At 54.7% G+C, this 19,643-nt stretch overlaps 2 protein-coding genes and 1 long non-coding RNA gene across 19 annotated transcripts in view; 1 reads left to right on the forward strand and 2 right to left on the reverse strand.

The window, feature by feature from the left end:
- Positions 1–7,796, reverse strand: part of DTNB (dystrobrevin beta) — a 136,322-nt gene extending 128,526 nt beyond the window's left edge. For all 15 annotated transcript variants that reach the window (XR_004239215.1, XR_004239216.1, XR_004239217.1 and 12 more), the window contains exons 1-2: positions 7,708–7,796; positions 7,127–7,205 (exon numbers count right to left, since the gene is read on the reverse strand). The gene's annotated coding sequence lies outside the window, so the exon portion shown is untranslated. The remainder of the gene's footprint in view (positions 1–7,126; positions 7,206–7,707) is intronic.
- A 235-nt stretch (positions 7,797–8,031) lies between these two features.
- LOC116441359 lies at positions 8,032–12,364 on the forward strand. Its single transcript, XR_004239041.1, has 2 exons — positions 8,032–8,355; positions 8,723–12,364. It is a non-coding gene; the product is annotated as an uncharacterized LOC116441359 (long non-coding RNA).
- A 963-nt stretch (positions 12,365–13,327) lies between these two features.
- ASXL2 (ASXL transcriptional regulator 2) overlaps positions 13,328–19,643 on the reverse strand; it is a 65,151-nt gene continuing 58,835 nt past the window's right edge. For 2 of the 3 annotated variants that reach the window (XM_032103133.1, XM_032103135.1), the window contains one exon: positions 13,328–18,820. In XM_032103133.1, the coding sequence (XP_031959024.1) occupies positions 16,574–18,820 (2,247 nt within the window). In that variant the 3' untranslated portion in view covers positions 13,328–16,573. The remainder of the gene's footprint in view (positions 18,821–19,643) is intronic. The other variant, XM_032103134.1, reaches the window with a different exon arrangement.

Here is a 19,643-nt window from a genome sequence, read left to right on the forward strand (position 1 = left end):
AAATCCCTTCATTCGCCAGACATTTGTTCGGTTTAATTTTGTTTTATTCTGTATTTCCACCTTTAAGAAACACTCCAAAGGAGGTTCTGACCTTTAGGGTTTGATAACCATTCCCAGACATTGCTTTGCACTGAGCCTCATCAGCCAAAGGCAGGAACAGAGAAAGAAAAGTTCATTTACCAATTATTAAATCTGACTTGGTTCAGATTTCTCAGTGATGCATGTCATTAGCAGAAATAATATTTGATGTCACTGATTAAACTGCAGTTGCTGCATGAGGATAAAACTGCGTCCATACCTATTTATGGTCAGAAATAACTTGTAATGAAAATAAATCAGAAAACCAGTTTGGGGCACGGGCTCATCTGAGCTGTGCTCAGCACAGGGAAGGAGGTTCAGTGACTCTCTGCCATTTTTCTGATTAGAAGGAACAGCTGTTCCTGGTGCTTCAGGGAAAAGCTTTCCTCCCTCGTCACTTCATTCACTCTTAGAAATGTAACTTTGATATATAACATAACTGGCATGAAGATGCTGAATAAAAACTGAGGGCATACCTGTGCTGGCAGAAAACGTTACTGGTGTCCATCTGCTTTGGGCTTCTGAACTCACCTGGCTTCAACTGATATTTGATTGAAATAATTTAAAATAATTTCTGAACTGTCATAAACGTTTTGTCGAAGTACAGAATGAAATTTACCTATGATATAAAGGTGCTTATATTTGTTCATCTCAGATTTCAATAAAAATATGAAGTATTTTTCCTTTTCTTTCCTAATTTGAACAAGGACCCCACAGTGACTGATTTAATTCCCTCCTCTCCCTCTGTCTATCCAAAATATCTGATGCTCTTACTCATTTCTTTGTTCTCCATCCTCTCCTGGTTCATATTCCGAATCCCTTTCCTCAGCAGTCAAACATAATTCATCAAAAATACTCCTCTGTGCCCCTGTGCCTTTTCCTGGGAAGAGGAGTGATCTAGAAGTGATTTCAGGGGGACACATCTAACCCCTGGAAAAGATAAACCCTTCGTACTTATTCAAGTAGGCTGGCAACATCTATTAAAGCACATTTTAATCACTTCTGACAATTCTTCTAATTTAAATTTAACATTTTAAAATCTGTCCCCATCATTTATAGGATAAGTAACTGAAGCAAAAGTAACTGTGCACAAAAGTGTGAGAAATACCCTAAAATATTATTTCTGCAACTCCAGCAAGTACAGGAGCACCTCTGGGAGCCAACATGCACCTTCCAGCTGCAGCTTCCCCAGAACCCAAAGGTTTGGATCTCTCACTGATGTTTTCATGTGTCCTGGACTCAGATGATTGTGCAAGATCTTTACAAACCAAAACCGACTCCAGCCTAGGAGGGCATAAGGAAAAACCCACTTGGCTAAGAGCCAGGAAATGGACTGTAACTTCCCAGTGATTACAACTCTGCAGTGAAATTCTAAACAAGTCAATGGCTCCTTATTTTCCTCCATAAATCCAGTGGATCCAAAGCTGCTCTGGAAGATTCTGCAAAAACCTGCCCATATAAGGCAGGAAACTTCACTGAAAATAAACAGGCAATCCAGTAGTTACAGGGGAAAAAAGCTATTGAAACATAAAGCTTTCCCTCCTGCATGTTTTGCCATTGCTGCTGGAACTGTAAGGTTTTTCCAAGGCACAAGAAGCCATCTGGTTTGTTCATGCAGGACACGGCATGTGGCAGCACAGCCCCAGAGAGGCCTCAGTGCCTCCAGTTACTGGAGTGGAAAATCACTGCATGGACAGGGACACTCCTGGCTGGGATAAACCCAGGCCCAGGGAGAGCTGGGATGCAGCACATCCAGCTGGGAATGGGCACCAGTGGGCTCAGGGCTGGGGCAGTCCTGCTCAGCACCTTCACGGATGATCTGGGCACGGGGATCGAGGGCAGCACCCTCGGCCAGCTCACGGACAGCCCCACTGGGGTGGGATGTGGATCTGCTGGAGGCAGGAAGCTCTGCAGAGGGATCAGGACAGGCTGGATCCATGGGCTGGGCCAGTGGGGTGAGGCTCAACAAGGCCAAGTGCTGGGTCCTGCACCGGGGTCACACCAACCCCCTGGAGCACTCCAGGCTGGGGCAGAGGGGCTGGAAAGATGCCCAGGGAGGAAAGGCCCTGGGGGTGCTGTGCCAGCGGCTGGACACAGCCCAGGGGTGCCCAGGGGGACAAGAGGCCACTGGCCCCGGGGCTGTGCCAGCTCTGGGCTGGCAGCAGGGCCAGGGCAGTGCCCGTCCCCTGTGCTGGCACTGCTGGGGCACCTCCAGTGCTGGGGGCAGCTCTGGGCCCCTCCTGACAGGAGAGACCCTGAGGGGCTGGAGCGTGTCCAGGGCAGGGAACGGAGCTGGGAAGGGGCTGGAGCAGCAGGAGCGGCTGAGGGAGCTGGGAAAGGGGCTCAGGCTGGAGCAAAGGAGGCTCCGGGGGGACCTTGTGGCTCTGCACAAGTCCCTGACAGGACATCAGGAGGAATTCCCCATGGAAAGGGTGGTCAGGCCTCGGCAGGGGCTGCTCAGGAAGGTTTGGAGTCCCCATCCCTGGAGGTATCCCAGGAATTCCTGGACCTGGCACTCAGTGCTCTGGGCTGGGGACAAGGTGGGCACAGCTTGGACTTAGAGGACTTTTACAACTGAAATGATTCTGTGATTCCATGGAAACGCCCTGGCCTAAGCCCCAGGGTGAGCCCAACAACCCCACCTGGTCAGAAACTGGTAACGACTGTACTGGATTCGAGTTAAACAAAGATGGAACAAGTAACAATATTTAATCAGAGGTTTCTTTGAAAGCTTTCCAAAATTTTTAAGACTGTTTTGAAAACAAGCTCCAGGTTCCCTCCAGACAAAACAGAACAAATTCAAATCCAGGAGAGTTCCAAACCATCTGAGTTTCTGTCACTTCACATCTGTGAGTGCCAGCTGAGTGCCCAGAACAGAGAGAAGCCCCAGCCCTGAGGAACTTACAGGTCAGGCTAAGAATGATGAGGACAACAGTGGCACTGGAGGTTCCAGCCCAGTTCCCAAGGTGTTATTTTAAGTTCACAGCTCCCTATATCCATTTTCAGTCCCCAGAGAATCATCCAGCCTGGGCCCACAAGCTGTGCAGGCTCTGAAGGACAGCACTGAGTGTCTCAGCACAGATTCTGGCACAGTCAGGTCTGTTCTCCAGCAAACACAGCCAGAGTGCAGAGCAGGCAGCACACTCACTGCCCACAACACTCAAATGCTCCTCTGGAGTAACCAGAGAGCCAAACTCTCATTTTCCTTTATTGCCCCAAAGCCTGAGGAGTAGAAATGGGTTTTTACAACCTGCCTGTTGGTCTGGAGGCTGAAGTTAATGTCTGTATAAGGGATTTACCACGAGCCTGTGAACAAGAGCAAATCCAGCGGCTGAAATTGTTTCCTTAAAATGAAGCAGTGCTCCTGTTGGATAAGATCAATGAAACATTACAGGAGGATTTTCAAGCAGTAAGAAGTTGGAAACAGCCTAATGAAGAGCTTACCCCTCCCTGTCAGGAAGGGAAGACTCATTTTTGTACCAGTGGAGGGGATTTCTGAGCACTCTGTGCTTCACAGTGAAGCTGGCAAAGCCTTCCCTCTCCATCTGACCCTGCAGGTCCCAGCACTGCTTCCAGGGCACAGGAGAGAACTCTGGAACTGCCTCAGCAACTGGAACATTCATTACTAGGAACTGTTCTGAGCTGTGTTCTTGCCCTTTTCCCCATTAGGCCAGACAGGGAGATGGAGCACGAGCAGGTGCCACACACCTGGCAGCACTGAGAGGAGCCAAGGCAGCCCCAGCAGAGCTCCCGCCTCACACGGAGCTCCCTGCACACCTGGGGAGGAGGGAAATTCCAGTCAGGGCACAGAGAAACACCTGGAAACATGAACTGCTTTCCCCATCACAATGGAATTCAGGATGAAACAGCTTGCCCAGCCTTAATTCATTAACTTCAGCTCCTACATTAACTTACAATGTGAAATCTTCCTCACCAGCTTCACAAGGCTGAACTAAAATAATTCTAGGTTTGTGAAGTGTTAGATATTATTGAAAGGGTACAGGAGTACAGAACCAGGAACTGCCATTAATCTGCATTTAAAAGTCTCTCTGCCACTGCCCCAGGCAGTGGGAACTGAACACCCACACAGGCCTGATAACTTTAATTGTGTCTGAGCTGCCAGACACACAAAACACCTTCTTCAAAAGCCTGGCTGCACCCAAGCTACTCCGCAGTGCCTCCCCTCTGCCCCGGGATTGCCTTGGGTGGCATCATTCTATTAAAAAATAAACAAAGAACACCTCACAGTAAGCCCAGGAACTCACTGAGGGAACACACTCAGTGCCCTCATCCAGGAGATCCCTGCTGAGGCGATTCCTCATCACCTGTGATTCCACACTCCAAAGGTCCCACCAGCTGTGGTCACAAAGTGTTTTCTTTCTATAAGAACAAAATAAGCCAGAAGTAAAAGTTTAACTGATGACACTTGCCATTGCCTTCGGTAAAACTAAGAGATTTTATCCCTCAGTTTTGTCACTTTCTGTTCTAAAAAATAAATTTAAAAAAAACCCAAAAAACCTAAGTTAGGACCTCAGCTCTGTCCCTGTTTGCTTTATGCCAGGACAGCCCTTTGCTCCCCCACCTCTTAAATCACAGAATCATTGAGGCTCTTGGTCACCCAAGACCACCGAGTCCAACCTTTGACCTAATTAAAGTTGCACTGACAGAGACTGAAAAATACCTCACCTTGCAGTCAGTCAGTACCTCCTCAAGAGTTACTATGATTTTAAGTGTTCTGTAAGTACAACACATCCTTTAGACATACAGCTCTTTTACAGTTTAGTGATGAATTGGCACCTGCTGTCATAATTCCATTTGTTTCCACAGAAACACCTGGCCAAATATAATGTGCTATCTGCTGTGGAATTTTAAGGTCTCCTACTGTTTCTTCCAGATCTAGGCTGCCTAAAAGTCTTCATTACATAAGTTTTTAAATAAATCTGTATTACTTAATCACAGCTGAGAAGTTAAAATACTTCAGTCCTTAAAGCCCACAGGACTGGGAAAGGCCCATTAAACTATTTAAATTTAGGCACAGTTTATCAGTAGAAATCTGTTTAAACACTAAACCAGAGACAACAAAATCATGGTTTCGTGTCCCTTGCACGAAAGCAATTAACTTAATAAAAATACTATGACTTCAAATCCTTATCACCTGAATCACCTTATCTGAATCCCTCTTTAGGCTCTGTAACACTCCCCCAGAGCAGCCCACGCAGGCAGGCTGAGCGTGGGGCTCACGGTGGCTCATGCACCAACCCAGCCCCAAGGCCTTGCTTTAAACTTCCCGACTGGTTCCTTCCCTCTTCAAAAACTCTCACAGCTTCCACAACATGGAACTGATACCATCCACCCAGGGCTTAAAGGATTGCACAGCTGATAACATCCACCCAGGGCTGCAGAGGACTGGAAGTCCTCACTCCCACGTCACCTGTGCTGCGTGGGATGTAATTGAACTGGTGGAAAAGTGATGCTTTTCTGTTGCTGCAAAAGCCCTTTTCCTTGCATTATGGTTCCTTCCTAAATCCCCTCTACCCTCCAGCACTCCCTAAAACACGTACTGCTGTTGGAACAGCTGGGTCCTGGGATAAACCAGAGGCTCGGCTGCATCAGCTGCAACACAGACAACGAATAAAGCCATTTACTGTTCCAAAAACCCCCAGCCTGCTCCAAACCCAGGGAGGCTGGGACAATACTGGCAGGGCTGCTGCATTCACCACCACAGAAACTGCAGGGACCAATGACGGGTGTCCCATGGAGCTTACATGAGATCCTGGATGTGTCCCCTTAAACACAGGATTCTGGAACTGTCAGGAACCAATTCTGCGGGAGCAGGGAGCTGCTCCCTTGGGACTGATCAAGACCCCAGCAGCAAATCTGGGATGTACCAAACAGCCACAGAACAAGACAAGAATCCTGTGTATGATCATGGGAACAAGCAGAAACCCAAAGAGGATTCAACAGGATAATATGGCCAAGGAAAAGGCAGACACCTCTGGAGCAGCATCCTGCCCACATGGAAGCACAGGAGGGGTTTAAGGGTCTAAGGAAACCTGGAACTGAAACTTGGGACCTTTTGAACCAGTGGCTCAGGCACGTGGAACGGTTTGTCACTGGGCAGCTGCAGCAGAGCAGAGAATGATCAAAGGTTTGGGTGGGAAGGGACCTCAGAGCCCATCCAGTGACACCCCTGCCATGGGCAGGGACACCTCCCACTGTCCCAGGCTGCTCCCAGCCCCAATGTCCAGCCTGGCCTTGGGCACTGCCAGGGATGCAGGGGCAGCCCCAGCTGCTCTGGGCACCCTGTGCCATCAGTGACAGGGTCAGAACTTGAGGGACCAGAGCAGGAAAATAAAGTGCAGAGCACTCTCAGGGGCAGCAACACACAACTCCTGACCACCCTCCAGTGACTCGGATTCTGTCACACCCGAGTTTTCAAGCAGCACAGAACCAACTTCCGAACCATCCCTGTGGCTCAGCAAACCCCTCTGGAAGGAGACAGCACTGTGCCAGGCCTCTGCATCCCACTGAGGCTCTGCTGGGTCTCCATGGAAGTAGCTCAGATGCAAGGGAGAAATTTGTCCCTGTGAGGGTGGGCAGGCCCTGGCACAGGGTGCCCAGAGCAGCTGGGGCTGCCCCTGGATCCCTGGCAGTGCCCAAGGCCAGGCTGGACATTGGGGCTGGGAGCAGCCTGGGACAGTGGGAGGTATCCTTCCCATGGCAGGAGGAGTGGAATTAAATGTTGGTTAAAATTCTTTCCCACCCAAAGCATTCCATAATTCCATGATTCACCTTCCGCAGCTGAGATGTGCTGCACAACAAACATCATTCTGGAGGAATTTTAAACAGAGGATTCCATCTCACAGAGGAATATTTTTACATGTCCAACATGCAACACAAAAAGCAGAAGTCACTGATCCACGACACAAGTTTGTCATAATGAAAAATGTCAGTATTGGTTATGTGACTGTAAGAAACAGGCAACTGAACATACGAACCACAAGTTTTTAAGGTCAATACCACTGTCAATCCCAACAGATCTCGTTACCTGAATCACACTGAGAAGTCTCTCAGGGCAACTTGACTTTCCTGGGCTCAGTTCCTTCTTCAAACATTTAAATGACCAGCTAAAAAGGTGGGAAAAATACCAAGTGAGGTTTTTTTTCTCCAAGAAAGCAGCGACTTTCCACAGAAAAATCACACTGCCTTGTTACACAGCTGCAATACGGTGCTGGTTTTCCCCTGGTTGCGGCTCCCGTTAACTCCAAAGCAATGGAGCCTGAACATTCCGGGTGTCCCGTTAATGCTAAAGCAGTGGAGCCTGCACATTCCGGGTGTCCCGTTAATTCCAAAGCAATGGAGCCTCAACATTCCGGGTGTCCCGTTAATTCTAAAGCAGTGGAGACTGCACATTCCGGGTCCAAAGCAATGGAGTCTACACGTTCCGGATCTCCCGTTAATTCCAAAGCAATGGAACCTGCACATCCCGAGTCCCTGCCAGCAGCTGTTCTGCGGCCGGAGGGAACACCGGGGCACGGCCAAACCAGCGGCCCCCCCCCACAGCCCGGTGACCCCCGGCCCCCGCTGGGCGCTCCCCCGCGCCGGGCCCGGCGGCCCCGCCGCTCCCACCTGCGACGGTGCCGGGGCTCCCGAGGCTGCCGGCGGCTCCAGGGGCGGCCGGGCCGCCTCAGCCGCCTCAGCCGCGCTCCAACGGTCCCGGCCGCCGCCGCGCGGCGCCCCGGCCAATCAGGACCCGCCTCCGCCGGGGGCGCGCGGCCCCCCGCCAATCCGCGCCCGCCCGGGCCCGCCCGCTCGCGCGCCCCAGCCAATCGGTGGCCAGCGCCGCCTGGCGCGCTCCCGCCTCCGCCACAGCGCGCGCGCGCCGCGCGGCGCTCACCCCGGGGCGCGGCGGGACCGCGCAGGCGTAGCGCGAGCCGCCGAGGGGGCGCCCCGCCCCCGGCCCGCCCTGAGGGGCTGGGGCCGCCTGAGGGGAGCGAGGCGGGTCGCGGTGTTGGCAGGGGCAGCCTGGGTACTCCGTCAGTCATGGCTACCCCCTCACAGCTGTGAGCGACTGCCGTGCCGTCAGCATCCAGCCACAGCCATTGCTCATCTCCATCCCCTCAGCTCCGAGGGCTGGAGCCTGGCTGGGAGAGCTGGGAATGTTCAGGCTGGAGAAGAGAAGGGTCCGGGGAGACCTTAGAGCCCCTTCCAGTGTCTAAAGAGGCTCCAAGAGAATTGGAGAGGGACTGGGGACAAGACCTGGAAGGACAAGACAAGGTAGAATGGCTTCCCAGTGCCAGAGGGCAGGGATGGATGGGAGATTGGGCAGGAATTGTTCCCTGGGAGGGTGGGCAGGCCCTGGCACAGGGTGCCCAGAGCAGCTGTGGCTGCCCCTGGATCCCTGGCAGTGCCCAAGGCCAGGCTGGACATTGGGGCTGGGAGCAGCCTGGGACAGTGGAAGGTGTCCCTGCCATGGCAGGGGTGGCACTGGGTGAGTGTGAGGTCCCTTCCCACCCAAACCATTCCATGGATCTGTGTTTCTATGGGTTGTGAGGGCAGCTTTGGCTCGTAAGGACCTGTCCCCCGAAGGACGTGTCCCCTGTCCCCGGGGCAGCCTGCTCACAGCTTCTGCCGTGTGCCACAGCTCCCCTGCCACAGCACAGCCGGAGTTTCGAATGACACCGGCTCCGTCGTGGAGAACAGCGTTCCATGGCCTCTGGGGATGTCACAGCCCGCCTCGCCGGCAGCCGCCGGCAGCACCAACAGTGCCGGCAGCGCCCGCTCCGTCAGCGACTCCTGAGGAGCATCCGGCACGGCGGGCATCTGTTCCCGGCTCCTCTGCTCCCTGTGGAAATGCCACAGTTCCTCCTGCAGGCGTTGCCTGTGCCCGCAGGAAGGGAGGAGAATTCCTACACCGAGCGTGGAGAGGAGGGACCATTCACGGTTTGCTCTAGTGGGAGGGAGATGTTTGTCAAGAAATAGGAAAACGAGAGGGGAAAGTGCTGCTGAGACGTTGTAGCTGGTGCTGTGGCGATGCTCATCCCGAGCTGTCTGCGCCAATGACGGTGCTCGGTTTGTCCCGGAATTCCGGAGCCAACCCCACGGGTGGCAGTGGAACCGAATTAGGGAGGGGTGGTGGGAAGGGTGATTCCAGCTGGCTGCATTACATCCTAAACCCAGCAGCAGCCAAAGCAGCATTTGGAAAAGCCGTCTGCCGTGGGCTATAGGGAGACGTGCTGGAACCTGGAAAAACACCAGATGGTGCCATGGCTTTAGTTATTTCTTTATGCCTCTGACACTGCGAGTTCAGGCTTCCCTCTCCTCTGTGGGCTGTGCCCATCCTCCTTCTTCCCAAGGGTCCCGGGGGAATTCTGCCTGGCTAGAAAAAAAAAAGGGTTTTACTTACTGAACAACGAGATAGAGCCATTAATTACTCACAGTGATTAAAAAGGAGAAGAAATTAAAGTCTAGTGATGCCACCAAGATGCCACCTGAGGGCCGGGGTGGATTATTCCCACTGGCAGGCCTCCAACCCCTTCCATACTTAAAATACAGTATTGTTGATACTTTTAATGTCTTCAGGGAAAAGAAATCCCAGCTCTTGCACATTCCTCAGTGCTGCTGATTTTACCGAGTTGTTAAGTGCATTCGGAGTTTTCCTGTCAGAAATCAGGGGAGTTGGTTACACACCTGTTTCCCTGAATCCCTCCATTTAAGGGAAATCAAGTTCCTATCACTTGATACAGTTCCATGTTCCTGAAGTGTCTTGGGACCCCAAGAAGTGAGGGGACTGCAGATTTTATTAAGGCTGAGTAGTAAACCAAAGTTGTCCCCTTAAAATGTGCCAAAAGAAAATTTAACAGATGCCCACGGCTTGTAAAGCCAGGGAAGTGCAGTTCGCTGTTGGGGGAAAGCAAAAGGAAATCCCTGAAAACCCCCATCGGCAGGAGTCGAGGCCCAAACGGTTTCAGAGAGCAGAAGATGGACCATGACGGTGAAACACACGCGTCTGTCCGTGTGCTGAGGAACCACGGGATCGCACGTTCATTTCCAGAGACGGCGCTGTGGGAGGAACAGAATCCGCGGTAGGACATGAGCCACGGGGAAGGATTCTGTCTGGTGCCATGTCCTGAGGGCACGGGTATTCCAGTGCCAGGTTGGGAATGGGCTGTTGGGAGCAGCCCTCGGATCCCCCTCTGTGCCAGATGCTACGGTGGAATTTTATACATTGTATAAGGTGGTCTGGAAGTGCTACGGAGTCGGTTTGTGAGCTCACCCTTGGGACACCTCTGGACACCAGATTAAAACCTGTGTCCATGAGGCTCAAGGTAGCACCCATCCCATCAGGACAGGTGAATCCCATCCACTGGGAAGCAGGCCCACAGGAAGCTGTGGTAGCTGCAGCACGTTCACTGCCCGGGGGATCACATCCCTGGGATCAGGCCTGGAGGAGCCCAGAGCCCTCCAAAGGTAAAAAGCTCTCATCCCACCTTTTCCACTATAAAATCCGCAATGCACCATCAGAGAAGTCAGAACTGAAAGGCAAAGGAGACCAGTTCAGTTGAGTTTTGCACTGGGAGGGGAGGGCTGGGAGGGGCAGCAGTACCAGGGGAATACGGGAGGTTTGTTCCGAAGTGCAGCAGCTCCAACACTTCGCCATTTTATATTTTATCTCACCCATGTACCTTAAATAGGAACCAACTCTCAAGGCTGTCATTCCCTCTCAGGTGTGAGGTGGCTTTGCAGGTGGGGCAGGCAGCTGGGATGAGGAGGTCTGGGATGAAGGCAGGATCCCTCTGGACACGGAGCCGAGGCACAGGAGGGACAGCCCTGCCCAGCCCCCGCATTCTCCTCTCAGTGCAGGGGTGGTTCAAGTCCCCATCCTGCCCAGAGCAGCTCTGACAGCTGGGTGCCACAGTTTGTCTTTGCAGGACATCCCAACAACAATCAAGGACAGAAGTACCAGTTCCACACCTTTCCAGGGGTCATTTTTGTACCTTTGACCCTGATATGTTCACACTGCTCCTTTTCCCACCTCATTTCCTCCCCTGCACATCCCAGGGGCAGAACCGCTGCACCCAGCTCTGGGTTACAGACAGGATCCCGGAACACTCACTGGATTAAATGGAATAAATGTCATTTGAGATTCACCTGAGCCAACAAGGGCCTCACAGAGCAGGGCATGGGGCTGGTGCAGCCACCTCTGGGCTCCAATCTGCCCCCACCCTCCCTCAGCAGGGACTGTGTTCCCTGGCTGGGTGCAGCCTGGGGCCAGGCGCTCCAGGGGTCTCCTCCTGCTCCCCAGATTGGCACCCCCAGTGCTGGGGGATTGGCTGCTGGGCCCAAGGAAGAGCTCCAGGAGGAGCTGGGATTTGTAGCACATGGAGCTGCGTCTGGTCAGACCCCTCAGCCTGCTCTCAGTGCCCTGGTGGGACCCCGCTCCCAATGGGAATTCAATTCTGACAGCTGCCAAGATGCATTGACCTCTGCAGGGAGATTTTCACCAAAAGCCCTGCAGAGTGAAGAAATCCCCAGCTTTGCTGGAGTTCCCCTGAAATCACTGATGGAGGTTTGGTGTCTGAATCCCCTGTAAGCACCACGAGAGGCTCCCGCAGGCTGGCGTCAGTCAAAGGTTGGATTCCATGAGCTTGGAGGTCTTTTCCAACCCAAATGATTCTGTGGAGAACCCCCCCATTTACTCCCATTCCAGGGCTGGAGCAAACCCAGTCGCTCTGGGCTGGGTTTGGCCGAGCAGGGCTGCAGCAGCTTTGGCTGTGCAGGGCCATCGTTGTGGGGAGGATCCATCCCGGCTCCTGGTCTTCCCACGTGGATCACTCCAGGTGGTCACGAGGAAAACAGAACCATTTACGGCAACACAGGCAGGACACAGGACTGGGAAGTGTCTGAAGGCTCTCAAACTGCTAAAACCTTCCCCAAGCCCTTTGCTCTGGGCTTGTGCTTCCCTGCAGAGCTCCCACCCGCTCTCCCCCCAGGCTCCTTTCCCTTGGTTTTGTGTTCTTAAACACTATTACATCTCAGATCCAACCAGCTCAAATACTTTTTAATACATTGAAAATGTAAAATAAAACATATACGAAGTACATACAGTATATATATACACATATTTCAAATACTTAAAATTCTTATGTAAAATATGATTTTTTTTCTATATTATTTGTGTAAAAATACATTTTCAAATGGTGTCACCTCGATTTTGCTGTACAGACCCTCAAGCCCAATCGAAGTCCCTTTTAAAAAGGCAAAAGACAAAGGTTTAGAATTTTTGGAACTGTGTTTACAGGCCTGTTGTCCACACAGGAAAAGCCTCTGGGAAACAGTATTGGATTGCTTCTTTGTGAGAATTCCCGTTTTTATTGCATTAACGGCAGGAAATGAATCTTCTCAGTTGTGCTGCAGTAACCCCCGCTGGCCTGGCCGAGGAACTGCCCTCCGGTACCCTGTCACCACCTCAGAACCCCTCCTTTGCCCGCTCTTTACAGATACTAAAATATATATTACTTAAAATATATTACTGTAAGCTCTTAGACTCGCTCTGCACGAATAGCAAACGTAAGCATTAAAAACAACCCAGGGACCGAGGAACGCTCGGGGCCGCTCCCTCACTCGGAGCGCTCTGCCCACCCGCGATTGATCTGTGCTAATCAAAGTGATCGCTCGGGACCCTCCCACATTCCCGCTGTGGGATCCTGCAGCGGGAAACCCCAGCCCGGTCCTGTTCTCCCGACCTTCCCGTGGGTCACAGGAACCATCGGCCTGAGCCTCCCCGGAGGAGAGAGTCCCAAACCCGCTCCACCCTCCCGGCCCGGGGCTGTCTTTGCTGCCTCCCTCCTGAGGATCCCTCCTGAGCGCCCCTCCCAGTAACGACCTGACCAGGAACTGCTGCTCCAGCAGCTGTTTTGTGCAACCAAAAAAAATCCAACTCCCCAACCAGTGCAACTGCTTGGAACCTCCTCTTTCCTATGAATTCCAGGAGGGACGGTAAAATTCCTTCCCTTGCTGCCCCCCTGGCTCAAAACCTGAGCCCCCAGAGCCGCGCTGGCGCCTCCGGTGTCCATGGGGTTTGGGGCTGGGAAGCGAAGCGTTGGTCAGGCTCCAATTCCAGTTCTGTGTCCTGAAAAGGGAAACTGAAACCTCTTCCCTTACTCAGGTTCCTTTCCCTGCCACAAACACTCTGACATCAGGCTCTGGAAATCCCGGATTTTTGATGCCACCATTCCCTGCAGTGCTGTTAAATTCATTCCTCCTGGGGGACCACAGTCTAATGCTTTAAACCCCGTCACGACATCCCTTTATTATAAATCCCGTGTGGAGGTGGATTTACTGTCTGTGGGAAGGGCGGATGATGGGAAGGAGCCTCAGCAGTGGGACAGGCTGATCCCACCCCAGGAACTGCACAGGCTGCAGCATTCCCCCTTCTGAAACCCATCATCCCACACCCAGCTGCAGCACATGCGAAACTTCCAGGGCTCTGTCCCTATTCCAGGGAGTACCTCAGGGATTATTACACTGAGCCCGTTATCCCGAACAATTCCCTCACACTCGGTGCCCTCTGCTCACCCACGGAGATGCTCCGCCAGGCTGCACCAGGAGCGTGCTCAAACCTCAGGTGGGCACCGAGAGAATCGATTTCCTTAAAAAGAAACGGAAGAAAAGTAGCCCAAGCAAAGTGTTGATCCATGAAATGGAACTAAGGCACTGACAGGTGTGAACTCCCGAGTCACCAACACGATCCTACCCCGGCCAACGCCAGCCTGGGGCCACCTCCACATCCAGGATCACCGACTGTCCCACCCCAGGTCAGCCCCTCCTGGCATGGCCAGGCCAGATGGGCACATTCCCATGGGATGGCTCAAAGAACGGCGGCTCCCTGCGCTGCCAGGGAACGGGCACAGCAACCCCAATCCACACTCAGCAGAGGACAGCTGGAAATCCAACGGGAGGAACCAGCTGGAGCCACAGCCAGGGCGGTGACGGTTTGGGAAACGCCAGGGGAGCTCTGGAAGAGTTTTCTAGCGGCAGCTGCAGCAGCTGGAACGCCTGTGAGTGCTCAGGGCCACAGGTCCCTCCTCATCCTCTGCTTCTCCCTCTCCAGCAGCCTGGAAAAACACCCTGAGAGGAGCCAAGGCAAGACCAGAAGTGACCCAAGCGTGCAGCGAAACCCCTCCCTCTCCCCTGAGAACGACTCAGTGAGTTGCATAACCAGGACCAAACTGCGCACTGGACTCTCCCGGGCTGTCCCAGCCAGGAATGGAAGTGTCTGTCCACGATCACAGGAAGGAACTTCCTTCCTGTCTGGGTGAGGCCTGAGGGAGGAATGGACAGATCCTGCTCTCAGCTCCAAACCAGCCCACACTGCGTCCGCAGGTTTACAAAAACGCAGGAATTCCTCTTCCTGAACAAGAGCTGGAAGCGGGAAGTGGCAGGAACACGCACGGGCCGGGGGTTCTCGGGCTACCACCACCACCACCACCACCATGGGTGTGAGATGCTCGTGGGGACAATCCTGTGCAATTTATTGAGATTTCAGTTTTAGATTTAAAAAATTGAGTTCATTTCTAATCCCTAAATCCTCCTCACCACAGGATGCTCAAGCAGTGATGTGGAATCACGACAGTGGGGGTCACTGCTCCGCAATAAATTTAAGATGACGGAACCCAGAGCAGGTGATGCTGCAGCTCCTGTTGCTCTGGAGGCGGCTGCACTCCCTGGGCAGGGAAGGAAACGCTCCTGCTACCACGGGATCAAGTCTGCAACTCCCTTTTCCTTATCATCACCAACTAAATGACAGTCATGGAATATGCTGTGCTGCAAGGGATCCACAGGGACCATCCAGCCCAACTCCTGACCCTGCACAGACACCCCAGCAATCTGCCTGAGAGCGTTGTCCAAAGGCTCCTGGAGCTCTGGCAGCCTTGGACACCACTTGTTCCTTGGAAAATCACCCAGGGAATTACTTCTGCTCCTCACCACCAGTGCCAGGTTCCTGGGGAGAAGGGGTGGGGAGCAGTAGTACCAAGGAGAGGGGAAGGGAAGGCTGAGAACCCCGTGCACACTCAGCTGCCCCACTGCTGTGGGAATATTGCTTCAGCTTTAAAAGGCCTTTGGATTAAAAGTGAATTCAGTGCTTCTCCATCACAAACATACATAGCTCTGTTCCCTGACCAGGGTGCAGCAAGGCCCCCACCCGCCCCGGCAGAGGAACAGCCCTCGAGTGACTCGTGCTCCATCAGCATCCTCAGCTCCCGGGAACACGGGGCCACTGTGCTTTGATTTCCATCAGTCCAAGTGAAGGAATCCAGGAACTGACAGGGAGTACAGGTGTCACCAGCCATGTCCCTGGTCAGGTCTGAGGGGCTGCCCCAGCACCCCTCCCTCAGCTGAGCCCCAGCTGAGCTGAGCTCAGCCCAATTTGGTATTCCAAACACAAAGAGCCGCCCAGCAAGGCCCAGGCTGACACTCATTTGCCTTTCCCTACACCCAGAAAATACAAAATCTTGGATAGAGACTGGAGATGTCTGACCATGGGGGTGTTTGGACAAGCACAAAGCGCTTCCCAGAGCACGCCAGGACCAAGAGTGATGCTTCGTGCCCTTCACCTGCCCCCGTGTCCCAAGAGCAGCTGGCTCTGGGCCGTGGGATGGCAGCTCCCAGGGAATGCCCAGGAGCAGATTCCTGCCCAGTCCTGCCAGGCCAAGCACAGCTGTGTGACCCCTGCTCTGGTGGGACACCCACAGACCCAGACTGAGCTGTTCTGGTGACCCCCAACCCCATGGTCAGTACAGCTCCTTCTTGCAGTTCCACCAGCAGCACAGCCGGACCCCACCTCCCTTCAGCTCGGTTACTGGGAGAAGAGGGGTTTGCAAACCAGGAACACCAGCCCGTATTGCACAGCCCAGGAGCCTTCTGGGAACAGCCAGGTCACAGGGGAAAGGCAATGGATGGAAAGGCTGGCACCCCATCGGTGGTGCCTCCCCGTTCCCGGGGATTTGAACTGGGAGCAGCCAAGGGAGCCTGCTCAGGGCTCCTGCCTCGGTGCTCCATCACCACACACGGCCGGACTCTGATTATCCCATTCCCTTTGCCAAGAGAAGACCAACAATGGGCTATGGGCTGGATCCCCCGGGGAGAGCAGAGCTCAGCAAACATGCTCAGAGCAGGCTGGGGTTACTGGAACTGCAGTACAAGTCAAACACTATCTCCTAAAAGATTGAAAAAATATCTTTAAACAAAATAATGTGGCATATTTACATAATTCCTTAAGTGCAAACTCTTGTCACAATTCACGTAGTCGAGCGCGATTTCGACTCCCTGTACAAGAAGGTGCTCTTTCGTTAATGAAAGAAGGACTCTACTCTGTATTCCTGATTCAGTAACGTGTCTCTTGTGCAAGGCAGTAAAATTCCTGTTTCTTCCCAAGATACTTCCGAAAGCAGCCCCCGGAGGAAGCCGTCCTGTTCCCCACGTGCCGCCCCTGTTACCGCACGACGAGGCAGGAGACACAGAGCTTGGAGGGGCCGATGCAGTCGTCATGGCAGAAGGCACCGCAGCCCTTGCACATGATCATGGCTTTCAACCTGCAGTAACATTTGGAAGGGGGATCCTCCATGCCGCCGTCCTCGGCGAACGGCTGCACCGGGAGGCTCTGCCCGTGGCCGCCGGAGTTCACAGCCTGGCCGGTGGGAATGGTGGTGACGGTCACGGAGAAGGACATGACGTTGCCCATGGAGCTGGCCAACTGGTTGCACTCAGACAGCCCGGTCACGAGTGAGCCCTGGCCTATGTCGGGCGAGGTGGAGACGTTTATTGTGCCGCTGTAGCTGGGCCCCAGGAGCTGCGCCCCGGCACTCCCAGGCAGCTTCGGGGGGTGCGGGGCAGGGAGCAGCGGAGGCTGCGGCTGCGCCGAGTCCGGGGACGGGGCGGGGGGCCCAAAGAGCTCTGTGCTGCCGTGCCCCTTGCCCCTCATGGCGTGGGCCATCTGCTCCTGCGCCGCCTGCAGCAGGTCCCGGGCCAGCGCGGGGCCGTCCAGCGCCGGCGCGTTCTCCTTGGGGCCGGCTGCCGGCGGTGCCGGAGCTGCCTCGGCCTTGCCAGCCTTGGTCCCCAGGGAGCCGGGGTCCGCAGGGCCGGTGCCGTGTGAGCCCTGCTCCTTCTCCCCCTGCCCAGACCCCTGCGCTGCCCATGGCTCCTCTTTGATGCCGATGTGCTCCCGTTCATCCCCGGAGCTCTCGTCATCCGCGTCCTCCTCGCTGCTGCTGCCCTGGCCACCCATCTCCTCGCACTCCCCAAACTCTGCCCTGGCACCGTCGGTGGGGCTGCTCAGCCCCAGGCGGGGCTCGGGGTTCAGGGAGAAGCCTCTCCTCAAACTCTCCGAGCCGCGGCCGTAGGTGGAGATGTTGAGCAGGTAGTGCCCAGACATGGCGGGCTTGGACGTCCTCCTGCCCGTGAAGCCCAGCATGAATCTCTGGCTGGTGGAGCTGTTTTCCACTGGGAAACCTGAGTGTGGGAGGTTCAGCTGCGAGGGCTGAAGGATGGGCAGCAGGTTCTGCCTCTGCACCTTCTTGATGAGAGTCTGCAGGATCTGCTCCTGGGTCGATTTGCTCAGTGCCTCGTGGCACTGGTGCTGCTCAGGACTGGGGGCCTTTCCCGAGGGCAGCGGGAAGGTCCTTGGAATGTGAGGCAGAGGCCTGTTCTTGCAGATCTTCCCGAGCTGCTGTGGGGGCAAACTCGATGGTCTGTCCCCCGCCTCAGCACCGTTCCCCGCTGCACCGGGAGCTGCTGCCCCCTTCTCTTCCTGAGGAGCCACAGGGACAGTTTTCACGTCTGCTTTGGTGAGCGGCTTGGGCAGGATCTGCTCCAGAGGGACGCTCTTGCCTTGGAGCAGCTGGGTGACCAAAGGGTTGTTGGCAGGAATGCTGGAGCTCACTCTGGGCAGGGCCCCACCGGGAGGAGATTTAAGGCTGGGTGCTACTGAGGAGGTGCTGGAGGGTGGGACGGGCGCGCCCACAGCTCCAGCCTGGGCTCCGGGGCCTGCGGGTGGCAGGGAGGACACCAGAGGGGAAGGAGCTTTGCTTTTGGCAAGGTCAGAGCCGGTCCCTCCTGAGGCTGTGGGTGCTCCCGGGGTTCCGCTGGCGCCGCTGGATCCATTCCCGGCCGCCGGAGGCCCCCGGGCTGGGGCAGGAGGGGCTGTCCCTGCCTGGTCCCCAGTGCCGGCGTGTGGGGACCCCGGTGTGGCCCCCGCACCGTTCCCTAGCGCCGGGGCTGCCGCAGGGCCGGGGGCTCGGGGCACCACGGGGGCCCCTGGCTGTAGTTGTGCTCCAGGAGGATGGCGAGGAGCTCCCGGCTCCGCCTGGCTCTCCACCTGGGAACGGGGCCCTGGGCCCTGGGGAAGAAACCTTCTCGAACCTCCCCCGCTTCCAGTTCCTGCCAGTTCCAGTGCGTTTGCTCCAGTTGCAGTTTGGGTGGCTCTGCCGGGGTCTCTCCCGTCTCCCCCCCTGCCCAGGGGTCTCCCCCCGCCCGGGCCGGGCCCCGGCACAGCCCCCCCGGCCGAGGCGGCGGCGGCGGCGGCTGCTGCCCTCTGAGCCTTGGCCTGCTGGGCTCTCGCCTTGATGTCGGCCAAGGTCCTGGCCCCTGTCCTGCCCGGACTGCTGAGGGAGAAGGGGACACGTGCCCTGGGAGAGACCTGGCCCGCAGGAAATGGCATCGGGGAGATTCTGGACACAGGAATCTGGAACAGAGCAGGAGAAAAGCACAGCTGAGACACAGGGAAAGCTCGAGCCACAGGTTTAAGTATTTGCAGTTTCATCTTAGAGAACTGTTTGTGGCTGTGGAGAAATCCCTTTGGAGAAACCCCTCCTGTCCCTCCCTTGAGACAAGAGATGTGCCCGACTGTCACAAGCAGTTTTAGGGTGGTACAAACCCCGTGGCCCTGAGTGGAGCTCGTCCCTCGCAGGGAGAACCATCACACAGCATCACCCCAGAGCCCTCAGGCTCCCTCCCTGAAGGGCTGATCCAGCCCCCAGCCCTGTCAGCCCCTGTTCCTCTGTTTCCCATTATTCAGATGTGATTTCTGCCCTTTGAAAGGTGTCACCATCCTGCTTGACTCAGCCTTGCTCTTCCCCCTGGCTCACCCATCATTTGTCTCCTCAGTGCCTTTGTACAAAGCCATAATAACCCCTTGAGCTGGAGAAAAAATGCCAATCATTTACTCTTTCCTTCTAAAACCTTTCCCCCAATGTTCCAGCTGACTTTCCCTGTGTCTGCTCTTCCCGTGTGCTCAGCCCTGCACCGAGCCTGGTGCTCCCCTGTTCCCCCTGCAGAGATCTCAGGGAGTTTATTTGAGGTTACATTTATTTTCCGTACCCATAAAAACCTTGCTGGATCCACTGAGCTCTGATCAACCACTTCACCCCTTCATTTTTGGGGAATGACACGTCTTGGGGACATGTCTGTCCCCATTTTCCCCTGCTTTTCAAGGGAAGCTATTCACCATCACCTTCAGCTCACTCTGTTGGTAAACTAAATCCCACCTTTCTTGCCCTGGCAGGCCA

Source organism: Corvus moneduloides, chromosome 3 (genome assembly GCF_009650955.1).
Source record: "Corvus moneduloides isolate bCorMon1 chromosome 3, bCorMon1.pri, whole genome shotgun sequence".
Taxonomy (NCBI): domain Eukaryota; kingdom Metazoa; phylum Chordata; class Aves; order Passeriformes; family Corvidae; genus Corvus; species Corvus moneduloides.